The sequence below is a fragment of the Gorilla gorilla genome, chromosome 5 (genome assembly GCF_029281585.2).
Source record: "Gorilla gorilla gorilla isolate KB3781 chromosome 5, NHGRI_mGorGor1-v2.1_pri, whole genome shotgun sequence".
Classification (NCBI taxonomy): domain Eukaryota; kingdom Metazoa; phylum Chordata; class Mammalia; order Primates; family Hominidae; genus Gorilla; species Gorilla gorilla.
In genome coordinates, this window is record NC_073229.2 from 53958690 (window position 1) to 53983401 (window position 24712).

At 48.3% G+C, this 24712-nt stretch overlaps 1 protein-coding gene across 10 annotated transcripts in view; it reads left to right on the forward strand.

The window, feature by feature from the left end:
• The first annotated feature begins 884 nt into the window (after nt 1–884).
• The window catches only part of BRPF3 (bromodomain and PHD finger containing 3), a 35630-nt gene continuing 11802 nt past the window's right edge, over nt 885–24712 (forward strand). For 8 of the 10 annotated variants that reach the window (XR_010134254.1, XR_008680625.2, XM_055390290.2 and 5 more), the window contains exons 1-9: nt 885–1022; nt 4344–5817; nt 8697–8853; nt 11348–11479; nt 13816–13944; nt 14245–14557; nt 15287–15589; nt 17606–18112; nt 21643–21736. Coding sequence is in view for 8 of the 10 variants with exons in the window: in XM_055390290.2 (XP_055246265.1) it covers nt 4370–5817; nt 8697–8853; nt 11348–11479; nt 13816–13944; nt 14245–14557; nt 15287–15589; nt 17606–18112; nt 21643–21736 (3083 nt within the window). In the remaining 2 variants the exon portion in view is untranslated. Of the gene's footprint in view, nt 1023–1311; nt 1676–4343; nt 5818–8696; nt 8854–11347; nt 11480–13815; nt 13945–14244; nt 14558–15286; nt 15590–17605; nt 18113–21642; nt 21737–24712 lie in introns of those variants that run through there. The other 2 variants (XM_019029949.4, XM_019029948.4) reach the window with 2 other exon arrangements.

The window sequence follows — 24712 nt, forward strand, 5'->3', positions numbered from 1 at the left end:
GACTGTCAAACTTTTGTTTACTCCTTTTAAACGGAAAGTCAGATTTTTTTTTTTTTAAAAAGATGTGTGGTGAGGAACAAGACGCTCACCTGTACACAACAAAGGCAGGTCTTTCCCGGCTGTCCTCACTGGGGGAGGGGACGGACAATCGCTAGACCTTTGTCCTCAGGTCCTGGGCATGGGGGTTAGGGGAGACGCGACTTTCTGGGAGTCGTGTAGGCACCTGCACTCAAGAAACTACATATTGGTTTTGACCTCAATGACTGCCCTGGCTTAACCTTTGGAGAGGCCCTTTAGTTCGGGGACGGGGCTTGCTGCTCCAAACCGTGGCCACGTCACCCACAAGGACTGGGGAGGAAATGACTGACCGCTCAAGAGTCAGGGACCCCTGTCTCTTCCAACTAGACCCGAACGTCCACAGCCCTCTTATCGGGCTCGCCCCGTGGCGGGCAGGGCCGTGGTGCGCAGGGATCGCGGCGGGCGCAGACCCGGTCTCTGCTCGGTGTCCCCGCCGCGCCCGCACCGCCACCGTGAGGCCGAGCCGGGGACGGTGCCCCGTGGCGGCGGCGGCGGCGCCTCCGCGCTCCTCTCCGCACCGCCCCGGCCGCCGCCGCGCCAGGCACGGGCGGGGGGATTTTTTTCCCGTTTCCCCCTCTTTCGCGCTCTCGCTCCTGTTCAGCGGGAGAGCCCGCAGAGTCAGGGAGGGAGCGAGGGAAGGGGTGGAGGTGGCGGGGGGAGGCCGGAGGGGCGGATCCTGCCTGGGGGCTGATCCCTCCCTCCCCTCGGCCGGGCTCCGTGGCGGCAGCGGCAGCAGCGGCGGCTCCATTCCCCCTCCTCCCCCGGGAGCGGCGGCGGCGGCCGGGCCGGGGCCCCAGCGCGGGCCGGGAGGGGGCACGGCGGAGGCCACGGAGGCAGGCGCGGGAGAAGACCGCGCTCCGCTTCCCGGGCCGCGCCGACCTGCTCGGCGGCCTGCCCGCCCGCGCCCAGGGGCCCCGAACGGTGGGGCCGGGCAGGCGGCTGAGGTAATGGGGGCGGCAGCGGGGCCGGACAGAGCGGGGGCGGGGGCATCGGGGCCTTCGGGGACCAGGGACTGCACGGGAGGAAGCCGGAGAAGCGGGGGGCTTTCCGAGCAGGGCGGGGGCGGTGCGAAAGCTCTCTCCTGGAGCGAGGGCGGCGGCAGGGAAGGAGAAGGCGGGTGAGCGGGGGAGCTGAGAAGCGAGGACCCCCTCCCGCAGCCGCCATCTTGTCTCCCCCCCAGCCCTGGATTCCGAGCCGCTAAGCCCCGCCCCCGCCACGCCTTCCAATTGGCCTGGCCAGATGGGAGTCCAGCCCCTTGAGCGGCCCTTGGTCCCCTGGGTCCCTCTGACGGGCAGGTGAGGCAGCCAATGGGTTCTCGCCTCTCCGCCCCGCTCATTCGTTGGCGCTCGCTTTCTCTGTCTGAGGGTCGGACTCCACGTCAAGCTGTCTCTGGTGCGCTCGCCCCTCCCCTCTGAGGAGATGTTATTTCCCTCCTTTCTTCTCCGAGGGGTCAAGATTCTTCTGGAAGAGGTGCCCCCTTAAAGGAGCAGGAGCCTTGGCTGGGGTCCTCCTTGTCTCCTGAGTATCTTGTGTGAGGTGCAGGGGATACAGTCTAATTGCAGAAGCTCCTCATTCTTCGGGGACCTGGATGGGGTGGGTGAGCGAGGGGTCAGGGGTGCCGAGGGGAAATCTGGGGGGGCGGCGGTTGTTGGAGATATTTTGGAGGTGTGTATGTGGGAAGGGCTGTGTAGGTTGAGAAACTCCCGCCAAAAAACTCGTCTAGACTGTAAGCTCCTTGTGGGCGAAACTCTTCATTTCCCTCATCAGCAGCCCTTCCCCCTCTAGAGTTTCTCCCTGGTGTCTGGAGGCGTGGGTGGGACAAAACACGTCTGTGTAGAGTCTTGCGTGGTCGAGAGATGCTTGAGCAGCCGAGGAGGTGGCAGGTGGGGAAGGAGAAGATGGAGCGGCTTTCATGAAAGTGGGCGCCGCACCGCCTGTCTGCGCTGTTTGGGGTCGGTGTGGAGGCAGATGTTCTCACCTCTTCTAGGGCCTCGGTGCCTTTGGAGGGGTGGGTGATGAAGCAGGTCTGTTGGCCCTGTCTGCCCCCAGGGACTTGGCATTTGTAAGGAATCCAGTAGCCAAGGGCCTCTGGAACCCGGACAGAATTGCTGCGATGATTCTGTTTCCTTTGGCTCCAAATGGGGTGTGTGCCAGCCCGCCTGGCACTGCTCCTCAGCCAAATTGGTTTTTTGTTTGTTTCAGTCACACTTTGGGATTGGAAGGCCTTTCAAGTAAAGATGTTAATAATACCTTATTAACAAGTAGCACCTAGAGAGCTAGATTGTGTTACCCTCATTTTACTGATGGAGTATGGAGGCCTAGAGAGCTTAAGGGACTTTCTCCAGGTCACAGAGGGCCAAGATTAGAACCTAGATTGCCCCAGAGCCTCGTTTTGTACCAGACCATAGCACCTCTGTGGTGTTCTTAATTCCCACTGAGAGGAATTGAGCATCGGAAGACCTGGGTTCAAATTGTAGCGTTATCACTTACTAGCTTTAGGTTGAGTGACATCTTTCTGAGCTTCTGTGTAGATGATAATAGCTACACCATCTCCTAAGGTAGTTGTGAGAAATATTAAAAGTAAGAGGGCTTTGTAGTTTGGAAAAAGTGCTTTTATTATCACCGTCTCTACTTTATATAGATGGTAGACCCTGCAACCAAGGCGATGAATTGTTTTTCTCTTTGAAATCTTCTCTCTGTTCATATCCTTCCAAGTCTGCCCACGCCATGGGGCCCTGTATCCCCAAAGGTCTCTCCTGGTGGTGACAGCCTTGGTAACTGCCTACCGCAGCTCCTTATGAGCTTGTCATCCAGAGAATGATGGGGGAAACTAGGACTTTCTCTTGGCTGTACAAGGATAGACTAGATATGAGTGTTCTGGGAGAGACTTTTGAGGTAACAGAATGCATTGAGAGTTTACCTCAGACACTGCCCAGATCATCTTGGCCTTAGGTCGAATGAAGGTCCTAGGCAGGCCACTATAACTTCAGAGATCTCTTGGAGCCACTCTCAGAGCTTCTAGGGTTTGTTTCTGCCTGGAAATGTACTAGTTGGTGTATCCTGGATCAGGGGTTCCCAACCCCCAGGCCGCATACTGTGGCCTGTTAAGAACCAGGCCATACAGCAAGAGGTGAGTGGTGGGCAAGCGAGCATTACCACCTGAGCTCTGCCTCCTGTCAGATCAGCGGATGCTTTGGATTCTCATAGGAGCGCAAACCCTACTGTGAAATGCGCATGTGAGGGATCTAGGTTGCATGCTCCTTATGAGAATCTGACTAATGCCTGATGATCTGAGGTGGAACAGTGTTCACCACCCACCCTCATCTGTGGAAAAACTGTCTTCCATGAAACCAGTCCCTGGTGCCAAAAAGGCTGGGGACCGCTGTCCTGGATGGTGCCTTTTGTAGGGAATACCCTGCATACTGTAGTTTGAAGCCCTTAGACCATGTATCATAGATATTTCAGATGCCTTCACCCCTTCACCTCTAGGCAGGGTCAAGGAGTAGGGTTTCTGATCGTGGTAAGAGGTATAGGGAGAAGACTCTAGTGACTTTTGATCCTCTGATGGGGCCCATTGTTCACGTACAGAGCTTGACAGTGGATGCTTTTCTTGTTTTCTTTTCTAAACCGTTAACTACATGTGTTTTCCATAGTTAGCTGTCGCACAGCTTTATGTACATCATTAGAACATTAGATCTTTCCCCATGTTACACTGTAATAATCTGTTTACTTTTCTGTCTTTTGAGTTAGACAGGGCTCCTTGAGGGCAGGGATCATGTGTGTTTGATTTCTTCTTTCATTCAACTAATACTTGTTGAGTGGTTACTTAGGAGCTAAGCACTGCTCCAGGAACTGGGGATACAGCAGTCAACAAGACAAACAAAAATTCTTCCCCTCATGGAGCTTATATTCTAGTGGAAGGAAGGAAACAATAAACATAGTAGTAGGTAAATTATGTAGCATGGTATAAGATGATGAATGTTAAAGGGAAAAATAAAGCAGAATGAAAGGTAGATTGCTGGTGGAGGAAAAGGATTTGCAATTTTAGATAAAGTGGTCAGAGAAGGTCTCACTGAGAAGTGTTGTTCACTTGAAGAAATGAAAGACTCAAAGGAAGTGAAGGAGCAAGCCATGTGGATGCCTGAGGGGCAAGTTGTTCAGACAGAAGGAAAAGCCAGTCCTCTTGGTGGATGCTTGATCATATGGGAGGATGAATGGGTGCATAAGGGCATCCAACTCATAGTCTCCTGGCCTTCTCTCCTTAGGCCTGTCCCCTCAGTTCCCAGGTGCCATGAGGAAGCCTCGTCGGAAGTCCCGGCAGAATGCCGAGGGCCGGCGTTCCCCGTCCCCCTACAGTCTCAAGTGCTCACCCACCCGGGAGACCCTGACATATGCCCAGGCCCAGCGGATTGTCGAGGTAGACATTGATGGACGCCTGCATCGTATCAGCATCTATGACCCACTCAAAATCATCACTGAGGATGAGCTAACTGCCCAGGATATCACCGAATGCAATAGTAACAAGGAAAACAGTGAACAGCCTCAGTTCCCTGGCAAGTCCAAGAAACCTTCATCCAAGGGCAAAAAGAAGGAATCCTGCTCCAAGCATGCATCTGGTACTTCCTTCCACCTCCCACAGCCCAGCTTCCGTATGGTGGACTCAGGCATCCAGCCAGAAGCACCCCCGCTGCCTGCTGCCTACTATCGCTACATTGAGAAACCACCTGAAGACCTGGATGCAGAGGTAGAGTATGACATGGATGAGGAGGACATTGCCTGGCTGGACATGGTGAATGAAAAACGGCGAGTAGATGGGCACAGTTTGGTGTCTGCAGATACCTTTGAGCTGCTGGTAGACCGGCTTGAGAAAGAGTCATACTTGGAGAGTCGCAGCAGTGGGGCCCAACAGTCACTCATCGATGAAGACGCTTTCTGCTGTGTGTGCCTGGATGATGAATGTCACAATAGCAATGTTATTCTCTTCTGTGACATCTGCAACCTGGCAGTACACCAGGAGTGCTATGGCGTCCCATACATCCCTGAGGGCCAGTGGCTATGCCGCTGCTGCCTGCAGTCTCCCTCCCGGCCTGTGGATTGCGTCCTTTGCCCCAATAAGGGTGGCGCCTTCAAACAGACCAGTGATGGGCACTGGGCCCATGTGGTGTGTGCCATCTGGATCCCTGAAGTCTGCTTTGCTAACACCGTGTTCTTGGAACCTATTGAGGGCATTGACAATATCCCGCCTGCCCGCTGGAAACTAACCTGCTATATCTGCAAGCAGAAAGGGCTAGGTGCAGCCATCCAGTGCCATAAGGTGAACTGCTACACAGCATTCCATGTGACATGTGCACAGCGGGCTGGGCTCTTCATGAAGATTGAGCCCATGCGCGAAACCAGCCTCAATGGCACCATCTTTACAGTGCGCAAGACTGCCTACTGTGAGGCCCACTCGCCACCAGGTGCTGCCACTGCTAGGAGGAAGGGCGACTCCCCTAGAAGCATCAGTGAGACTGGCGATGAGGAAGGGCTGAAGGAGGGTGATGGAGAGGAGGAAGAAGAGGAAGAAGTGGAGGAAGAGGAGCAGGAAGCCCAAGGCGGGGTGAGTGGCCCCCTCAAGGGAGTGCCCAAGAAAAACAAGATGAGTTTGAAGCAGAAGATCAAGAAGGAGCCAGAGGAAGCAGGCCAAGACACACCCTCCACTCTCCCCATGCTCGCTGTCCCACAGATACCCTCTTACAGGTAAGCATGCCCAGAAGGGCTCCTTAGGGACTCATGGTTTCTTCTTGGGTTGGTGTTGGCCCTGTGCCAGGCCTTCGCTAAACACAGTTGGACACTATATCCTCCTCCCCAAATTTAAACTTTTCTTTTTGACCCCAGGCTCACCTGGCCTGGTTTGTGGTTTTGATTTTGCCCTCAGAGTAATGTATTTCCTTTAGTTCAAAGTGAAATAAAACACTTAAGTTACTTAGAAACTCAGGTGATAGGATATCTGAGACAGTATTTTTCAATAGGGGCACTAAGTGACATTTTGGACAGGATAATTCTTCATTATTAGAAGTGTCCTGTACATTTCTAGATGTTTAGTATCCCTGGTCTTTGTAAATGCCAGTCACATCCCCTCCCCCATTGCCTGGTCTTTGTGACAAACTCAAACACTCCTCATGCATGTTTTCAAAAACCCTTGGGGAGGGTAGAACTAATTACCCAGTGAAGAACCACTGTTTCAGAGGATCGGCATGGCCATCTGCTGTCCAGCAAGTTCTGTCCTGGGTATGAGGGGGGTGGTGTTGTGGAGAAAACATGCTATTCCTCCTCTTGAAGCTTTAGATTTAGGGATAAGAGGATCATTCAGTTCAGCTGTGTGGCTAAGCTCTGTGGACTCCCCCCTTCCCCCCATTGAGTCTGTAGAGAGCCCATGGTACCTGTTTTAAAACATCAGAGAGGTATCTGGGGCCATTGGAGGGATGGGAGCTTGGCAGAGAAGCAAGAGATAGGGAAGGTTTCCTAGCAGAGGCTCATTTCAGGGGTGGTGTTCATTAAACAGTATACACTGTTAGAGCAGGAAGGAGTCTTGGAGACTGTTCATCTGATGTAGTCCTTGCACCTTCTCCCACACCCCCAGATGAAGAAACTGCGGCCAAGGGAGGTAAAGTTGTTCTCTCCTTTATTCATTCAATGATATATTTATTGAGCACTTAATACATGCCGTGTCCTGTTCTAAGGGATGGAACCAGGTGGAAAGTGACAGACCCTATACCGCAAGAGCTGGGGCTCATGATGCCTCTAGGTTGCATTCCTGTAGTCCGTTTCTCTTGATGAGAAGGGTAGAGAGAAAGGAGTGCTGGGGAAAGAGTTGTGTGAGAGCTATGAATAGGCAACCAGACTTGCCAGGCTGGGAAGAAGACATAAGTGCGAGATCAGAAGGGGGAGGCTCTTATTGCCAGTTATTACCCAAGTTAGAATTTCAGTGACTCTGTATGTGTTTTCTAGTCACAGAGCTGTTCTAGGTTATTCTTTTTCCTGAGGTAAGTGGGTGGATGCTTAGTTCCCATCTGTAGGGTGGTTTTACCCTGAGGCTAGAATCTTTGGTTGACATATATGTTGTTCTAGATGCCTCTTGCTGGGGCCAGCAGAGCTTGCTGGCTAACAACCAGACAAACCTACATTTGAAACCCATTTCTGTGACTTAGTACCTTTGTGACTTTTGGCAAGTTGCTTAGCTGCTCTAAGCCTTAGTTTATTTGTAAATGAACCCACCACATAGAGTTGTTGTGAGAAATAAATGAGATAATATAAGTAAAGCACTTAGCACAGTGTCTGGCAAATAGTAAGTGCTCAATAAATGGTGGCTACTGCTGCTGCTGCTATTTTATTATTACTATTCTTTTCCCTACCTGCACAAATGCTGTTGGGATCCTCCATGGCCAAGAGGTAGAGGGAGGGTGCTGCCTACATCTGGGCAGGTGTGCTTGGCATGGACATTGGTTGGGATCTGTCCTTTGGGGAAAGGCCTAGTTCTTGATTTTATAAGCTTGGCTTTGGGGCAGGAATGTCTGACTGTGGAGAGGAGCAAGGCCTAGGTGAGCAATGTCCTGCCCAACATGCCCATCCTTCTAAGGTTTCAACTTGTTTAGCTGTGCTTATCTTTGTTTCAATGGAGTGGCATGAAGAGAAAAAGGAGAGGAAACACAAGAGCACTGAGGCCTTGCTTACCCTGTGGATAACCAGTCTGGGGATGTACCATGGTATAGCAGAGAGATCGTGGATTCAAATCCAACCTGGATCCACCATCTTATTAGCTGTATTAGTTACTTTGACAGTTTATTCAGCTTCTGTTCCTATGCTGCCTTTCCATCTTTTGTAAAATGGAAATAATGATACCCACCTTGCAATATGGATATTAAAGACAGATATTATAGGCTTGCATTAGTTCCTCTCCTACCCCTTTTCCTCCCCCAAGGAGTTACTGGCTTAAACCCTGACCTTAAGACTTTTGAGTAGTTTAGCCAGCTGGGTTTTCACATTTCCCATCCTCTTACATCTTTAGATCCAATTTTTTTTTTTCATTTGGTTCAAAATTAAACAACATTTTTAGGCTGTTGAGGTTTATACCATGAAAAACCAGACGTCAAACAAGTCTAAGGGGTTGCATTGGGCTCAGCCTGGTTGTGGGCTACCCCCTGGTTTGATGGGACTCTCAGCCGCAGAAGGCAGGAAATAGTGGCCACATTAACCATAGCTTACCCAGGTTCCTGTTCCCTTTCGCTGCTTTTATAAGAGGAGGCTGGGGGTATTGAGGCATAGGCTTGTTTCTCAGTCCATACCTGGAACAAGGAAGTCCAGGACCATAGGAAACGGGACTCTGGGAGATGGTTCTTTTGGAGGATTAGGACTGCAAGGCAAGAGGTGGAAAAGCAAATGAAATAACTCATGCTGAATCTGAGCTGCTTAACTTTACTGTCCTTTTCAAGCCTTTCTCTGAGGTGAGGTATTTGGCCATTTTATTCTGTCTTCCTGTATAAGGTTCAGAAATGAACCAGGGTCTGGATAGGATGCATAGGCTGTAATCTGGGCTGCCCACTGACCTTGTCTTTCACTTCCGTGTGCCTCTACTCAAGGTTGAACAAGATCTGTAGTGGTCTCTCCTTTCAGAGGAAAAACCAGTTTATGCAGCGGCTTCACAACTATTGGCTGTTGAAGCGGCAGGCACGGAATGGTGTCCCTCTTATCCGGCGCTTGCACTCCCATCTGCAGTCCCAAAGAAACGCTGAGCAGGTAGGTGCAGTGGTGATTTGAGGCTGGTAGAGGGAGGTGGAGAGTGAAGGAAAAGGAATGATGGTTGGGGTGGGGCTGGCACCCCTTCTTGATCCCTCCATGGAGCCTTTGCCTACCTGTCTGGGTGGCCTATCCCAGGAACAACCCCCAGCACTACAGCGATCTTCGAGCAGCTCCTTCTGGATGGATGAGGCTTGACTTTGTAGAGAATTCTAGGGGAAAGCGGAGAGCATGCCTAGCTTTCCATATATGTGGGGAAAATCCTCTAGATGTAGCAGAAAGCCAGAAGTAGGCTGAATGAGAGCCAGGGTGGCCACATTGTGTTAATTAGGAAAAGGCGCCCTTTCCTCAAGACATTATACTGCCATCTGCCAAAAAATGTTTCATAGTAAATACACAAATTTACGATCTAAGTTGTAGCACACAGCCTGTCCAATTGTGGTGGCTGTTAGCCATTAGCAACTGGAGTTGCTGCATGTTTAATGTTTTCTGCTCCTAATTTCTCTTAAACTCTTTAGTTCTTTCTCCCCCTTTACCTGTTCTATTCTTTCTGCCTTTAAGTGTTCCCGCACTGCTGCTCCAGAGATGAAGCAAAGCTTTATGTGAGTCTGGTGCCTTCTGCATTCTGTCTGATCTCACTTTTGCCTTTTGTAACTAAACTCCTGAAGTATAAGCCTGTATCTGGCCCCCCTTGAACCTTTTGGTCCACCTGCTCCACTGAAGCCTCCCCTAAAACATCAGCTACCTTCTCCCAGGAAGTCTTTCCTTATATTCTCACCTGATTGATCATTGGGCTGCATTTGACACCACAAATGACTTTGTCTAAGAGCTTCTCTGTGATACCACTTCCGGCTGCTTCTACCTCTCTGACTGTACCCTATGCTGATCCCACTTCTTTCTCTTTAATGGTAACATTCCCAGTGGCTCTGCTATCTGCTCGTTTGCTTGGAGAACATGTCCAATCTCATAATTGACAATAACTGTGTAATAGCAGCTCCAGACTTTTTGTCTTGTCCTCATCCCTTTTCTGCCATCAGTCCCTCAGGGATGTTTCCATGTGGATGTTGTTAATTTGTAACTCAAATATTGGAAATTAATTATCTTTTTTCCTCTCAGTAAACTTATTTCCCCATCATTATGGCTCTCCCCTCCCTCCTGGAGTCATATCAAGAGTTCCCCACCTTGGAGTTACTTTTGACTCTTTACTCCCTAAGGGCCATTGTTAATCATCCTTTAAGCTGCTTTGGGGGCTTTATCAACATGGGTTTTTGTCTTCATTCTGCAGCTCTCCTGCTCATCCTTGCCCTCTTAATCTCAGCAATAGCTTTCTAGGTGATCTCCAGCCTCTAATTCTTTCTTTGATCTTCAACTGGTAGTTTCTTATTCACATGCTGCTGGGATCCTCCATGGCCAAGAGGTTGTAGAGGGAGGGTGCTGCCTTCATCTGGGCAGGTGTGCTTGGCATGGACATTGGTGGGGATCTGTCCTTTGGGGAAAGGCCTAGTTCTTGATTTTATAAGCTTGGCTTTGGGGCAGGAATGTCTGACTGTGGAGAGGAGCAAGGCCTAGGTGAGCAGTGTCCTGCTCTTCCATTCTCTTACTTCCCCTTCCAGAATATACTCCTCTTTCTAGGCAGGCGAAGTTAAGGCTCTTTTGCCTTACATTTGAAGCTTCTTATTAGCTGTATCCTGGATCTTCCTTGGCTTTTGTAGTTCTCCAGCATCTCTGTTCTGGCCAGCCTGTTTCACTTACTAAGCGAAGAATCATTAATTCTGCCTCTACATTTCTGCCCCTTTCATCCCTTTGGTTCCAGAAGAGACCTTCCTTACTACTTTGCCCATCCATGCCTGTCACCTACCTGTATGTTAAACTCTAGTAAGAGTCTTCACCAGGAAGCTTCTCTGATCTAACCTCCACCTACTCAGATCTTCTATTTTGTATCCTCTTAGCATTTTATTTCCAGTTTATATTATTAGTTTGTATTATCTTTATGCTAATATGCCCTTGTGCTTCAAGCTCTAGGTCTCTTCCCTTCCCCTGACTCCAACTGTAATTTTTTCTAGGGCAGGAATCGTGATTTGTTTGTTGTTGTTTTACCAGAGTATGTTCAGGCTTATAGTAAGAACCTCGCTTTGTTTTCTAGCCAAGTGAAAGCTCTAGGGTGAAATTCTTTTCACCCCTGAGGTCAGTTTTCTTATGAAATTCTTTCTGACCCAGAGGGCCATAGCTGCTCTCTGGCATACCTGGGGGTAGGCGGAAGCAGTCCCAGATCCTACTCCAGCAAAGGTTATTGCTTTATAATGAAGAAACAGTGCTGTAATACTGGGGCAGCTCAGGAGGAAGGCATGGGGTAGAGAGGGGTGGAGGGGCTCTTGGAACTGTGGGTCAAGGAAGGGGACAAGACTTTTACCTGCTGCAGCCCCGTGAGGCTTGAACAGGGAGAGGACTTTTGCAAGAAGGAGGTTCCTAGTCCCTCTTCTCTTCCCTCCTGTAGCGAGAGCAGGATGAGAAGACAAGTGCAGTGAAGGAAGAGCTGAAGTATTGGCAGAAGCTCCGGCATGACTTGGAGCGGGCGCGGCTGCTGATTGAGCTGATTCGGAAGAGAGAGAAGCTCAAACGAGAGCAGGTAAGGAGGAGCCCCCAGCCCTAGGGCCCTAGTTCAAGGCCACTTTCTCCCACTATTAGTCTAGTATTGGGAAATCTGGGAGCCCCTGCCTTATGCTAGCTTTCTTTCTCCCCTCCCTACCCAGGATTATAGGCTCCAAGATCTGCCTACTTTGTATTAGATGTGGTGCTACTGATGGTTTCTATAGTTTGGATTTCAGCTCCTGGTGGCCTCAAGCATAAGCTTAATATCATATGCCTGGGCCTGTCCCTGTATTTTCTGATTCAGGAGGTCTCTCAGAGGGAGCTGGCCTTGAGGATTTGGAAAAGCTTCTTAGACCATTCTCATGGGCATCATCAGTTGAAAGCCTCTGGCCTGGGAACTTCTGAGGGTTCCCACTTGACTCTTAAACACTTATGGTCCTGAATCATTTAAATTTTCTGTTTCTCCTCTGTTCTAGGAGATTTTAAGCCCTTGAGCATAGGAAATGTTGAGGTAGGTAGTGTAGCATAGTGTTTAGGAACATGAGCTGTGGCACCAGACTGCCTGGGTTTAAATCCTGCCTCTTCTACTGACTACCTGTATGACATTAAGCAAGTTCTGTAATCGCTTAATACATCGGTTTTCTCACCTGGAATATGGGGGTAATTATAGAGCCTACATCATAAGGTTGTTTTGAGGATTAGACGACTTCATCATGTAAAGAGCTTAGAACAGTGCCTGGCACATAGTAACAGCCAGAGAAATGTCAGCTGCTGTCATTATTATTACTATCAATACTCTTTGCTTCTCTGAAGTGTCTACTGCACATGGCAGAGAGCAAATACTATTAATTAAGTGGATGAAAAGCCAAAACTGTTCTCTCTGGTCTAGGAATAGCAGCTGTCACTCGCATGCTTCAGAGGCCCGGGTTAAAGATGTTCCTTTCTTGCCGGGCATAGTGGCTCATGCCTGTAATCCCTGCATTTAGGGAAGCAGAGGCAGGAGGATAGGCTGAGTCCAGGAGTTTGAGACGAGCCAGGGCAACAAAGCAAGACCTGTTCTCCACAAAAAGGGGGAAAAAAAAAGATGTTTCTTTCTCTTTCTCCAAATTCTAATTCAATGTTCAGCCTTAGCACAACCCCTTTTCTAGCAGGCCAGTAGCCTGAGTTTCCTCCTCATAGCCCGGGCAGCTCATGCCATATTTACCATGGATGGCCATGGAGGACATCTCAGGACCTTCTTCAAGGGTTCAAAATGTCTGTGCTGTCCCAGCATGATCCCACAGCTGAACTTCTCATCTCATCTCTGGTTCAGAGAAATGAGAGAGAGAAGAAGGCCTGGTCCTGGGGAAGTAGGCAGGCCTGTTTTGATATAGCCAAAAGGTGGAAATTTTCTATAGTCTTAATTTGTGGCTTCCCAACTTTTCACATTAGGGCATATGTAGAAAATAGCATTTGTACAGCATACTACTGTAAGTATATGAAGCTACTTGCCACTTGCGGGGGCAAGCCTGGAGGCCCTGGTGACCCCATGCTGACCCAGATGCTCCAAGGGCTGATGGAATCAGTATCTCAGCACACTGAATGGGAAATTCTGGTTCAAGCACATTTTACATCATCATTGTGTCCCTTGGACTAAGTCAGACCTGGGTTCAAATCCTATCTCTATTCTTTTCTAGCCAGATGACCTTAGACTGGTAACTCCTTCATCATGCTGTCTCTAAACCTCAGATTCCGTATACATTTTTTTAATTTGTATTTTTTTTCTTTTAGTCCTTGGTGATCCTTGTTCTGATCCATATTTGTAAAATGGGGATAATAATTTCTGTTTCAGGGTTATCATGATGATTAATTGAGGTAATACAAGTACAGAGTTAGTGTGGCATAATGGTCAAGAGCACTCACTGTAGAACCACTGGGACTGAATCCCAACTCCACTCCTTATTAGCTATGACTTTAGGCCAGTTACTTAGTTTCCTCTAGTTTCCTCCTAGTTCCTTAGTTACTTGGTTTCCTCTTTGTAAAATACCTCATCTGTTCCTACCTCATATACTCATTTATTTTACATAAAATGCTTAGAACATTACCTGGCATTTAGTAAGGGCTATAGAAGTGTTAATTATTATAATTGTAATGATAATTATTGTTACTGTAAATTTTAGTATGATGTTTGGTACATAGGAAACAATAATAGTAGCTGTTGGTGTCATTATTCCTAGGCTAATGGTTGGGTGATAGCTTCTCATATACTGGTCAGCTTAATATTCTATGAAAATTTGTTGTACAAGATTGGTAAAAGTCAAACTATCAAGAAAAAGTTTCAGTACATCTTTGCAGGGGATGTTCTGATCTGATCTCACCCCACCTTCCCCACAGGTCAAAGTCCAGCAGGCTGCCATGGAGCTGGAATTGATGCCATTCAATGTTCTGTTGAGGACAACACTGGACCTGCTGCAGGAGAAGGATCCTGCACACATCTTCGCAGAACCAGTCAACTTGAGTGAGGCAAGTTCCCCCTACTTTCCAAGTAGTAAATTCTTCTTGAACTGGAACAGGATCTGAGTAGGCTAGGAAGGAGTTGGGCCACAGGGTGTACAAAACCAGGGATAGGAGGGTGGGTCTGGCAAAGCTAGTAGACTTGCCCTTGATGAGGGGTCAGCAGGCCAGGGTGGGCCAGGACTGTAGGTCTTTGAGTTAGCCTGGCATGGCCAAATCAGAAATTGAGGAAGCCAAGAGTATTGGTGAAGGGTGTGCCTGTTTGGCTAGTAAATGGTTGTTGTAATTGTACAGGTTTTATATGTTTAGGTTCCAGATTACCTGGAATTCATATCCAAGCCAATGGATTTTTCTACTATGAGGCGGAAGCTGGAGTCCCACCTGTACCGCACCTTGGAGGAGTTTGAGGAGGACTTTAACCTTATAGTTACCAACTGCATGAAGTATAATGCTAAAGACACAATTTTCCACCGAGCAGCTGTCCGCCTGCGGGACCTGGGAGGGGCCATCCTACGGCACGCCCGGCGGCAGGCAGAGAACATCGGCTATGACCCCGAGAGGGGCACTCACCTGCCCGAGTCACCCAAATTGGAAGACTTTTACCGCTTCTCCTGGGAAGACGGTGAGAGGCCTGGATGGGTGGGGAGGAGAGGGGCCAGGAGGAGGCACAGGAACAGAGTCTACAGAGTGAGGGATCAGGGTGGTCCTTGGGGCTATAGGTAGACTCCAGGAGCAAAGCTGAGGGTGAGCACAGACTGAGGTATACCTTTGTGGCTGGAATAGTTCTAAGGGTTAAAGTTTAAGTAATGCACTCTGCACTTCTTAAGTGGTAGAAAAGGGGAATCAGGTACTAGTGGTCTGTTTGAAAAGCTTAAAGCCTCATCAGAGGTCTTCCTCTCTTGGATCCCCTCTGTATGGCATTGGAGCATGGGACAGGGAGAGTGCATTGCTGGTGTGTGTTTGGCTCATTCAGAAGATTGCAGGTGGAGGACCAGAAAAATGGAATTGCCTCTGAGCCCCACACGCTGCCTGTCCCTGCTCTCTGCTTCTCGATGGCAGCAGCCAGTCACTCAGGCCAGGGTATTGCCAAGCTGCCTCATGCCTGCTCCATGGAGCCCATAATCGTGACTGTGAACTGCTTCCTGCAGACATTTCCCAGATTCTGACCTTGCCCCTGTGGCTGCCTTCTGGGCAGTAGTGTTGCAGGGCCAAGGCCCACAGTGACGCTGCTGGAAGCTGCTGGCCCAGGCATTCCAAGAGAGAGTTTTGCATCCGAAGGATTCGGCCCCTTTCTCTTGCCCTGTGCTGGGCAGGTCCTTCAGCCCCTTCTGTCCTCCCTTCTCCCTGGCAGTGGACAACATCCTCATCCCAGAGAACCGGGCCCATTTGTCCCCAGAGGTGCAGCTGAAGGAGCTGCTGGAGAAACTGGACCTGGTGAGCGCCATGCGGTCCAGTGGGGCCCGCACCCGCCGTGTCCGCCTGCTACGCCGGGAGATCAATGCCCTTCGGCAGAAGCTGGCACAGCCACTACCACCACAGCCACCATCACTCAACAAGACCGTATCCAATGGGGAGCTGCCAGCAGGGCCCCAGGGGGATGCAGCTGTGCTGGAGCCGGCCTTGCAGGAGGAGCCAGAAGACGATGGGGACAGAGGTGAGAGATAGTCACAGGCAGGCAGGGGGTTGGAGGGTAAAGAGGGACAAAGGCTAAGCTGAAATATCATAATGGGGGTATTCTTTCTGAGTTTAGATCTGACACTTGTGGGCAAGCAAAAGCGCTTGGAAGGGTCACACTTCCATGTATACGCAGGGATGATGTTCAAAATATTTAACAATCAGTAGAGACCAAAATTTATCCATCTCAGTAGATGTTGGCTGTTATATTGGAGTGGGCTCCCAAAGGCCCCTGTTGTGGATATTTAGTTGCTGGATTGTGGGGAGTTTCAGGTGCTGCAGCCCAGCAGCTGTTTATTAGCCAATTAAGTATGTCAGTATTTTGCACCTGATACAGCTGTATTGTACATACCAGTTAAATATCAGCCTACCTTGTAACATCACGTGGAGAGACTCTAGAGCAGGTTAGGTTGGGGTGTGAGGTGATAGCAGAGAAGGAAAAATCATGGGCTTTTGAGCCACCTCATGGTTTTTATCCCATCTGGCTGAATCTACAGGCCCATCTCAAGTAGAGAGGCCAGACTATAAAAGATAGTTGGTTTCCACAGTTTTTCTTAATCTTGAGAAAAGACAAAAAAATAAAAATAAAAAAGAAGAAAAGACAGCCGGGGAAGTGATTCTCAGAAACCCAGGAACCTTATAAGCTAAGCTGCTTCTCATTCTTCTCCTTCATTGGGGATGGAATTGTCTCCCTCATACCTGCCTTCGGATCTGAGCCTATAGCTTGGGAGGGCCTGTCACGCAGACAGTCGAAAAGGCTGGAAGTTACTTCCAATGGATAGGGGCCCAAATTGTAGGTAACAGCCCATTTTATTTTAGGTTGGCAGAGAATGGAGACATAGTTGAGAGATCACATTTGACATCAGAGGGCTTTATGTCCATTGTGACTCCTCTGGACTCCCCGTATGACAGTCAGCATGCCATTTGTATCCCTACTTCTGGGGCTGTGGCAGTACAGAGTTGTGCCCAGTAGGCCAACAGCATCACCTAGAAAATTAAAAAAAAAAAAAAAAAAAAGGTGTAGCCTTACCTCCCATAGATTCAGTTAGGGATGTCTGGGCTTTGGCTTGGAAGTCTCAATTTTTAAAAGTTTCAAGGTGGTAGGTGAGCAGACATGTTTGGCAACCACTGATTTAACTTACTTGGTCTCTGTTTTTCACATTTGTGAACTTTTTCTGCCTGCTGTACTTGTTCTTACTTGGGTGATGTGAAATAAAATCGATTGACAGATGAGAAAACTCTTGAGTCCAGTGAGAATTGTAGATACCTAATCTGTCAAGCTGAGACTTAACCTATTTATTGATTAAGCATGTGGCTTTCTTTGTGTAGAGCAATGGTTTGCAATCCTCACTTCATTAGACTCACCTGGTAAGCTTTAAAAAACAAAATACCCTATCTTTACAAATTTGGTTTCAGTTGGTATGGGATGGAGCCTAGGCATTGGAATTTTTAAGAAACTTCCTATGTGATTCTTATACATAGCCAGGATTGAGAACTACTAGTGTAGATAAAACTTACTTCTCCTGGGGATGGGTACAGTGGCTCATCCCTGTAATCCCAGCACTTTGGGAGGCAGAGGCAGGGGGATTGTTTGAGGCCAGGAGTTTGAGACCAGCCTGGGCAACATAGTAAGACCCTGTCTCCACAAAAATTTTTTTTAAAAATTAGCCTAGCCAAGCGTGGTGGTGTGTGCTTATAGACCTAGCTACTTTGGAGGCTGAGGCAGGATAATCACTTGAGCCCAGGAGTCTGTGGTTGCAGTGAGCTGTGATCAGACCACTGCACTCCAGCCTGGTCAACAGAGCAAGATCCTGTCTCTGAAAAAAAAAAACAAACCTAATCCTCCTTTCTCTTTGCTTCAGATCTAAGACCTTGAATGCATCTCAAGCCTTATAACAGCCAATGCTTTTAGTCCTTGGTTGTCAGTGTCAGTATCTAGCTTGTAGGAGCAGACTCTTTCTAAAATGTTCAAGCAGATTCTCTTTTTTTCTAATAGATGACTCCAAACTGCCTCCTCCGCCAACCCTGGAGCCCACTGGGCCTGCACCTTCCTTGTCTGAGCAAGAATCCCCCCCGGAGCCCCCTACTCTGAAACCCATTAATGATAGCAAACCTCCAAGCAGGTTCCTAAAGCCCAGGAAGGTGGAAGAAGATGAGCTCTTGGAAAAATCACCACTGCAGCTAGGGAATGAGCCTTTGCAACGCTTGCTCAGTGACAATGGCATCAACAGACTATCCCTCATGGCCCCTGACACCCCGGCCGGTACCCCACTTAGTGGTGTGGGTCGCCGCACATCAGTCCTCTTCAAGAAGGCCAAGAATGGGGTTAAGCTACAGAGAAGCCCAGACAGGGTCCTGGAGAATGGCGAGGACCATGGTGTGGCAGGCTCTCCTGCCTCTCCAGCCAGCATCGAGGAAGAGCGCCACTCCCGGAAGCGGCCAAGGAGCAGGAGCTGTAGTGAGAGCGAAGGGGAGAGGTCCCCCCAGCAGGAGGAAGAGACAGGTGACCCTGCCTGTGACTTCTCTTGATACTTCGCATCTGCTTTTCTGCTTTGCCTTGCCAACCAGCACCTTCCCCAATTGGCCATCTCTCTAATGGCCCCATTGGACAGCAATAGTAGCATTGAGGGCACCATAGCTCACAGTTGGGCCTGGCACGTGAGTAGCAGCCAGGGGAAATAGGCTTTGAGCAGGTATTTTCCAGAGAGCCAGATTGTGTCTGGGATTCATTGGCCCTGAGGGTAATGCAATGTTGTATAAAGTAAAATGATTCCTACCTTCATTTCAGTTCATTCATCAAATATTTGTGTTAGGCACTGTTCTAGGCATTGGGGGAAAAAATCAATGAGCAAAACAGACAAAAATCTGCTCTCTTATGGGGGAATATATTAAAAGCAAATGAGTAAACTGTATCTTGTATTAGAAGATTTGGAGAAAGATCCAGCAGGGAAGGAATGCTAGAGTGGTCTTAGAGAGGGTGGCCAGGTTTTCTAAGGAGGTAACGTTTGAGTAAAGATCTGAAGGAGTTGAAGGCATGAGCTATTTGTATGTCTAGGGGAAGAACATTCCGAAAAGATAGACTAGAAAGTACATAGGTCCTGGGGGTGGGAACATGCCTGCATGTCTGAGGAACACTGAGGGAACCAGTTTGTCTGCAGCAGAGGGGGTGGGGTGGGGTGAGGTGGTGATAGAGGTAGGTAGTGGAGGTTCCATCACTAAAGAGAGGTTTTTTTTTTGTTTTTTTTGTTTTTTTGAGATGAGTCTTGCTCTGTTGCCCAGGCTGGAGTGCAGTGGCATGATCTCAGCTCACTGCAACCTCTGCCTCCTGGGTTCAAGCAATTCTCCTGCCTCAGCCTCCCAAGTAGCTGGACTCCAGGTGCCCGCCAACACGCCTTGCTAATTTTTGTGTTTTTAGTGGAGATGGGGTTTCACCATGTTGGCCAGGCTGGTCACCTGACCTCAAGTGATTTGCCCGCCTCAGCCTCCCAAAGTGATAGGATTACAGGCGTGAGCCACCACGCCCCACCTAAAGTGTTCTTAATATACATCCAGCAGGAGCTAGTCATGAGTAGCTGTGAGGAAGTAATAAAACAAGTCAGACTTAATTCCAGCTCTGGAAGGTTCACAGGCCTTTGGGCAAATGAGTCTCTCAAAATGTAGAGAAATCACAGTGGTGGACAGTATGTTGTTATTTGTCAGGTGAGAGGTAGCATTGCTAGAGGTGTTCAGGGAATTTGAGCTGTAGGAGTTGGGCTGAGCTGGCCCTGTGGGATGAGGGCAGACTGGAAAGGAATGGTTATGAAGGCCTCAGGCCTGGGTGTGTGGGAACAAGGAGGACAGAATTTCTGTGAGGGACAGCTTAGAGAGGGGCTTCCCAGAGCATCAGGAGCCAAGACTGGATGGGTGAGATGGGACTGAATGTGAAGGACTTTGAATGCCGGGCAGAGTACTTAGGTCTTGGTGGGTTAGGGAAGACCCACTTTCTTGGCAGGGAGGGCTGCTCTTGGCTTTTGCTCTTTGTGTCCCTCATGTACTTTTATGTGGTGACTTTGGACTGTGTGGCCAGCACTTGCTTTTCTGTCTTCTTGCCGGACATTTTGTTTTCAACAATACCTTCCCATCTCATCTGGCCAAAACTTTTCTGTGTTAGGGGAGTAAGTTGGTATATAGAGGCAAGAGCTTAAGGCCTGGAGTTAGGCATACCTGCACTCAAATCCCCAATTTCTTACTGGCTGTGTAATGACAGGAAAATTAATTAACTTCTCTGAGCCTGTTTCCTTATTCTTAATATGGGGTTTCTGATACCTACCTTGCAGGGTTCTAAGAACTAGAAATACCCTTTATAAAGCACTTGGCATATAGCAGTACGTGGTAGCAGTTACTGTCATCCTGTCAGTTGAATCAGGCTTAGCCATACAGTGCTGAGAACACTGCATTAAAAGAATGAAATATCCTGCTATTGGGAAGTAGCTCTGTACATGAGGCCCATCCAACCTGAGGGGGCCTGTTGCTTGGAGATACTGCTAGGATCCTGTCTCTCTCACCATCCCAGTTGCCTGGTACTCAGGGATACTTCTATACAACCTTAGTTGAATCTCACAAAAAGAGGTGTTGATCTTTCGTAAGTGAGGCACCCAAGACACAGATGGCTTCAGTGATTTAAATTGTGGTCATAATGTTAGAGGCAGAGCCAGGTCAGAGGATAGACATTGTGGCTCAGACACCTGCTCTTATAGGAGGGACTTGCCTCACAGTTTTCTAGTTACGGTGTCTGTAATCTACAGCTTTCAAATCAGGTGCCTGACCCATCTCTGTACACCTCTTGGCTCAGCTGTTAGAATTATAGGACTTTTAGTGTGGCTAGCAATTGGATAAAGGCCAGGCACAGTGACTCATGCCTGTAATCCCAGCACTTTGGGAGGCTGAGGCAGAAGGATTACTTGAGCCCAGGAGCTCGAGACCAGCCTGAGCAACATGGCAAGACCCTGTTTCTGCAAAGTTAAAAAGTTAGCTGGGCATAGGGCGCATGCCTGTGGTCACAGCTACTCAGGAGGTTGAGGCAGGGGATCACTTGAACCCATGCTATTGGGGCTCCAGTGAACCTTGTTTACACCACTGCACTCCAGCCTGGGCAACAGAGCGAGACCCTATCTCAAAAAATAGAAAAATAAATTGGATAGATAGGAGAGTGGACGCCTTCACTTCAAGGTCATATACCTGGGATGACCAAACAGCCTTCATTCGCCTCTGAAGGGCTCCCCACTATAAACAGACCTTCTCTCATACATACTGAATAGTAAGTAAGTAAGGTATTATCTTCACTTCACCAAAGGAGAGGTCAAGAGACCTCAAGGCAAGAGAAAAGGAACCTGTGTTTCAGAGCCCAGCCTAGAACCCCAGGTTGTGACTCTCCCTCCCAGGAAGTTCCGGGCTGCTTTAGTTCCACTGAAGAGTGCCCCCATCCTCACTTTGGATTAGCCCTGTGAGATATCTCAGGGTGTGGTTGACAAAGGGCCCTTATCCATCTCTAGTCTCTCTTGACACCACCCCCAAAGAATCAAACTAGCTGTTGCCAGCTGTGTGATGCATAGGTTATGTGAGTCTTTATCTGAAGAGGCAAGGTGGTTGGGCTTCTGAAAAAGGCAGAGAAGGCTACCTGATAATCGAGGTTTGAAATTAGAAGCAGATCCAAGGACTTGTGAGCCAGCCAGGGTAGGAGAAGTCTTAGTATCTCCCTGTGTAGCCAAATGACAGTAGCTGAGTGAGCTGTGTGCTATGGTTTCCTTAAACAAAAAGCAGAAGGTTGGGAAGGAAATTGCAGTGTCTGCTCCTTGCCCTAGCCAGCAATATTTTCCCCCAAACTTTTATCTTGATCAGCTCTTCTCTATCACCCAAGACCCATTTCTCACAGGGAAAGGAATAGCCATCCTCTCCACTCGTCACTGAGCCCTCCTGAGGTGGCTGCCTCACCCTGTAGCATGTGTTGGGAAGGGGGATTTCTGCACTCAGACTCACTGTGTGTGTCCTCGGCAGGCATGACCAACGGCTTTGGAAAACACACCGAAAGCGGGTCTGACTCTGAATGTAGTTTGGGTCTCAGTGGTGGACTGGCATTTGAAGCTTGCAGGTAAGAACACATTCTCAAAGCTTTGTCAGCAGCTCTGCTACCCCTCCTTTTACTCTCCATTCAGCTACAGATTGAACCTCTTCCTGCTTACCTTTTTCTCTCTTCCCCCACTCCTGCTATTTCCTGAGGCCTCTTATCTGTAACTTTGGGAGTTCCTAGGTAACAGGGTGACCCTTGACTCTCAGATCTGATCTGAGAGAGGAAGAGTAGTGCTGGTGCTTACAGGGTTTGTGGGGCTGAATTTGGACTCTAGAGGATAAGAAAAGCTAAATCTCCTGTTGTTCAGTGAAATTAACATTTGAGCCAAAGTCCCCTGCTGCCCCTACACACATTTAGACAACCCAGCCATTACAGACTTGGTTTTGCTCTTTGCCTTTTGGGGCGTCATAGCTTCTTTATAGAGGTGTGGTGTAGGTGTATGAAATGACCAAGTAGGAAATTTGGAATTGCCTTTTTTTTTTTTTTTTTGAGATGGAGTCTTGCTCTGCTGCCCAGGCTGGAGTGCAGTGGCCCAATCTCGGCTCACTGCAACCTCCGCCTTCTGGGTTCAAGTGATTCTCCTGCCTCTGCCTCTTGAGTAGCTGGGAGTATAGGCACGTGCCACCACGCCTAGCTAATTTTTGTATTTTTAGTAGAGATGAGGTTTCACCATGTTGGCCAGACTGGTCTTGAACTCCTGACCTCAAGTGCTCTGCCCGCCGCAGCCTCCCAAAGTGCTGGAATTACAGGCGTGAGCCACTGCGCCTGGCCTGGAATTGCCTTTTATTCAGACAAAGGCCCCAAAGCTCTTCTGCTGTCCTTGAGCTGAAAAGAGGTGGATTTCTTCCCATTCTTTTATCTGAAGGGAGGATTTCTCAGACTAGACCTTAAAGTTTCTTCCAGGCACAAGAGCTTATGGAGCCCTTGCTCTGTGTTCTGTGTTCTGCAAGACACCAGGGCGGGGAGGACTCTTAGAAATGAGAAACTCTCACTGCCACAAAGGAAAAGTGACTTGTCCTGAAGGCTAATGTCATGGCCCCACCCATGACTGCTGAATGGGTCTTAGGTTCAGAGTAGGGGAGGAAAGGTCCCAGGGCAGCACCAGAAGACTATTTGTGTTTGAAGTGCTTCCAAGGCAGACTGGGCATGTGTTCTTTTAGGCATTCAGTCTGCCTGGGCTGTGGGACTACTGGTAGGGCTGAGGGGGTCCCCAGCTACTCGTTGGCCTGGACTGGTTCCCTGCTGTGGTTTCTCTGAGATTCCCCTACCCCCCGCCAGCCCTCAGAGTTGCCCTAGCTTCCTATTGCAGCCTCCAGAGATATAGGGGAAGTAGATGGGAAAAAATTATCAGGCACAGGAAAGAGAAAGATTTCAGAATCTTACACGATGCTTCTAGCCTGGCCCTGGGTTGAAGTTCCTGACTCCCTTCAAAGATAAGGTACCTGGAAGCCCACTTTGTTGGGGTCAGGGTAGGATTGGACCCATCAAACTATCCTTTTCTTGCTCTTGACTAAAAGTGAAAGGTGTGTTGTTGGCCCCTTCTTCTATGAAGGGCATTCTTTTCAGCTATGAGCCACAAGAGCAAGCAAGGCCAGGCTCTGGTTAGCCTGCTAATTCAGGTGGCGTGTTTGCCTTTCTGCAGAACTCCAGTGCAATGCCCTTGATTTATCTGGGGCCCCTTGGAGGAAGTGTGTATTAATATTTCAGGGTTTAAAATAGGAGATCCAAAGGCTTCAACTGCAAGGGTTGTTTTTCTTTTTCTCCCCATACTGTGGTAATAAGTATATAAGGGAAGACCTTATTTATTAGACCAGAATCATATAATCCCAGAATTAGAAATAACCTTGAAAGAACTGGTCACTAACCCATCCCCCACACTCCCTTTTTCACTTACCCCTTGGTTTATCTTTTCTGATGATTGTCTGAGCAGGTTGGTGCTACATGTGCTTTCTATAGATCACTCATTCAAATATTGATAACTGAACACCTACTGTATGCCAGGTACTGTTCTAAGCACTAAGGTGCCTGTTTCATGAAGATTATCTTCTAAGGTGTCTGTTCTCATGGATATGGATGTTAAACCAGTAAATAAGATAACTGTAGGGTTGGGTTGTCTGCTTAGGCTGGGGTAACTTGGAGAAAGGGCTGAAATGCAGGCCATGATTGAGTCAGTTGTGCTTTTTTCTACAAATCAGGAACATACAGACCTATTTTTGGTGTTGCATCCTATCTTATTGAGCTCATCCTTCTCAGAGCTCATCATTCTATAGTACAGTATTAGCAGTTTGTAATACTTTAAGTAAGACATTAAAATTTACTATCCTTCGTATGACAATAACTACAGCTGTGTTTATTGACTGCATGGTATGTGCTGTACTGAGAGTTTTATGTGTGTTTGTTCATTAATCCTTACAACAACACATGGGGAGTGTAAGCCTCAGAGAAGTTAAGTAACTTGCTGAAGGTTACAGAACTGATAACAAGAGCTGGGTTTTGAACACAGATGGGCTCCAAGAGTTTAATTTCTTAACTACGTTGCTGTGCTGTCTTCTGTTGTATTTGAAGATGTCTCCCCAGATTCTTGATGTGAACTTTGATTTGTTTTTCTTTTTCTCATCTTGACGTGAACTTTGAGAGGCTTTCCTGATAAAATTACTGGCACTTTACATTTGTACAAGGCCTCAATTTCTCTAATATGTTGGCAGATTTTTATAGGGTAAATGGGAACTAAATCCTAAATGTAAACTGGGTATTTTTTGTTTTTTCCCAAACAGTTTCTATTTTGACTAGCAATAAAAACTACCAACCTAACTACTGGTTACTGAAAAATTATGATTCATTGGGTTTTGGTTAAGCAAAGTTTTCTTAGCATACGTTCCTAATAAAGTCAGTTCTGATTCAGTAAAACGGGAGTACCCTACTCTCCAACCAGTCCCTACTCCTGGCTGTTTCTTATCCCACTAGGGGTTTCTTTAAGCATTTCTGCTTTTCTGCAGA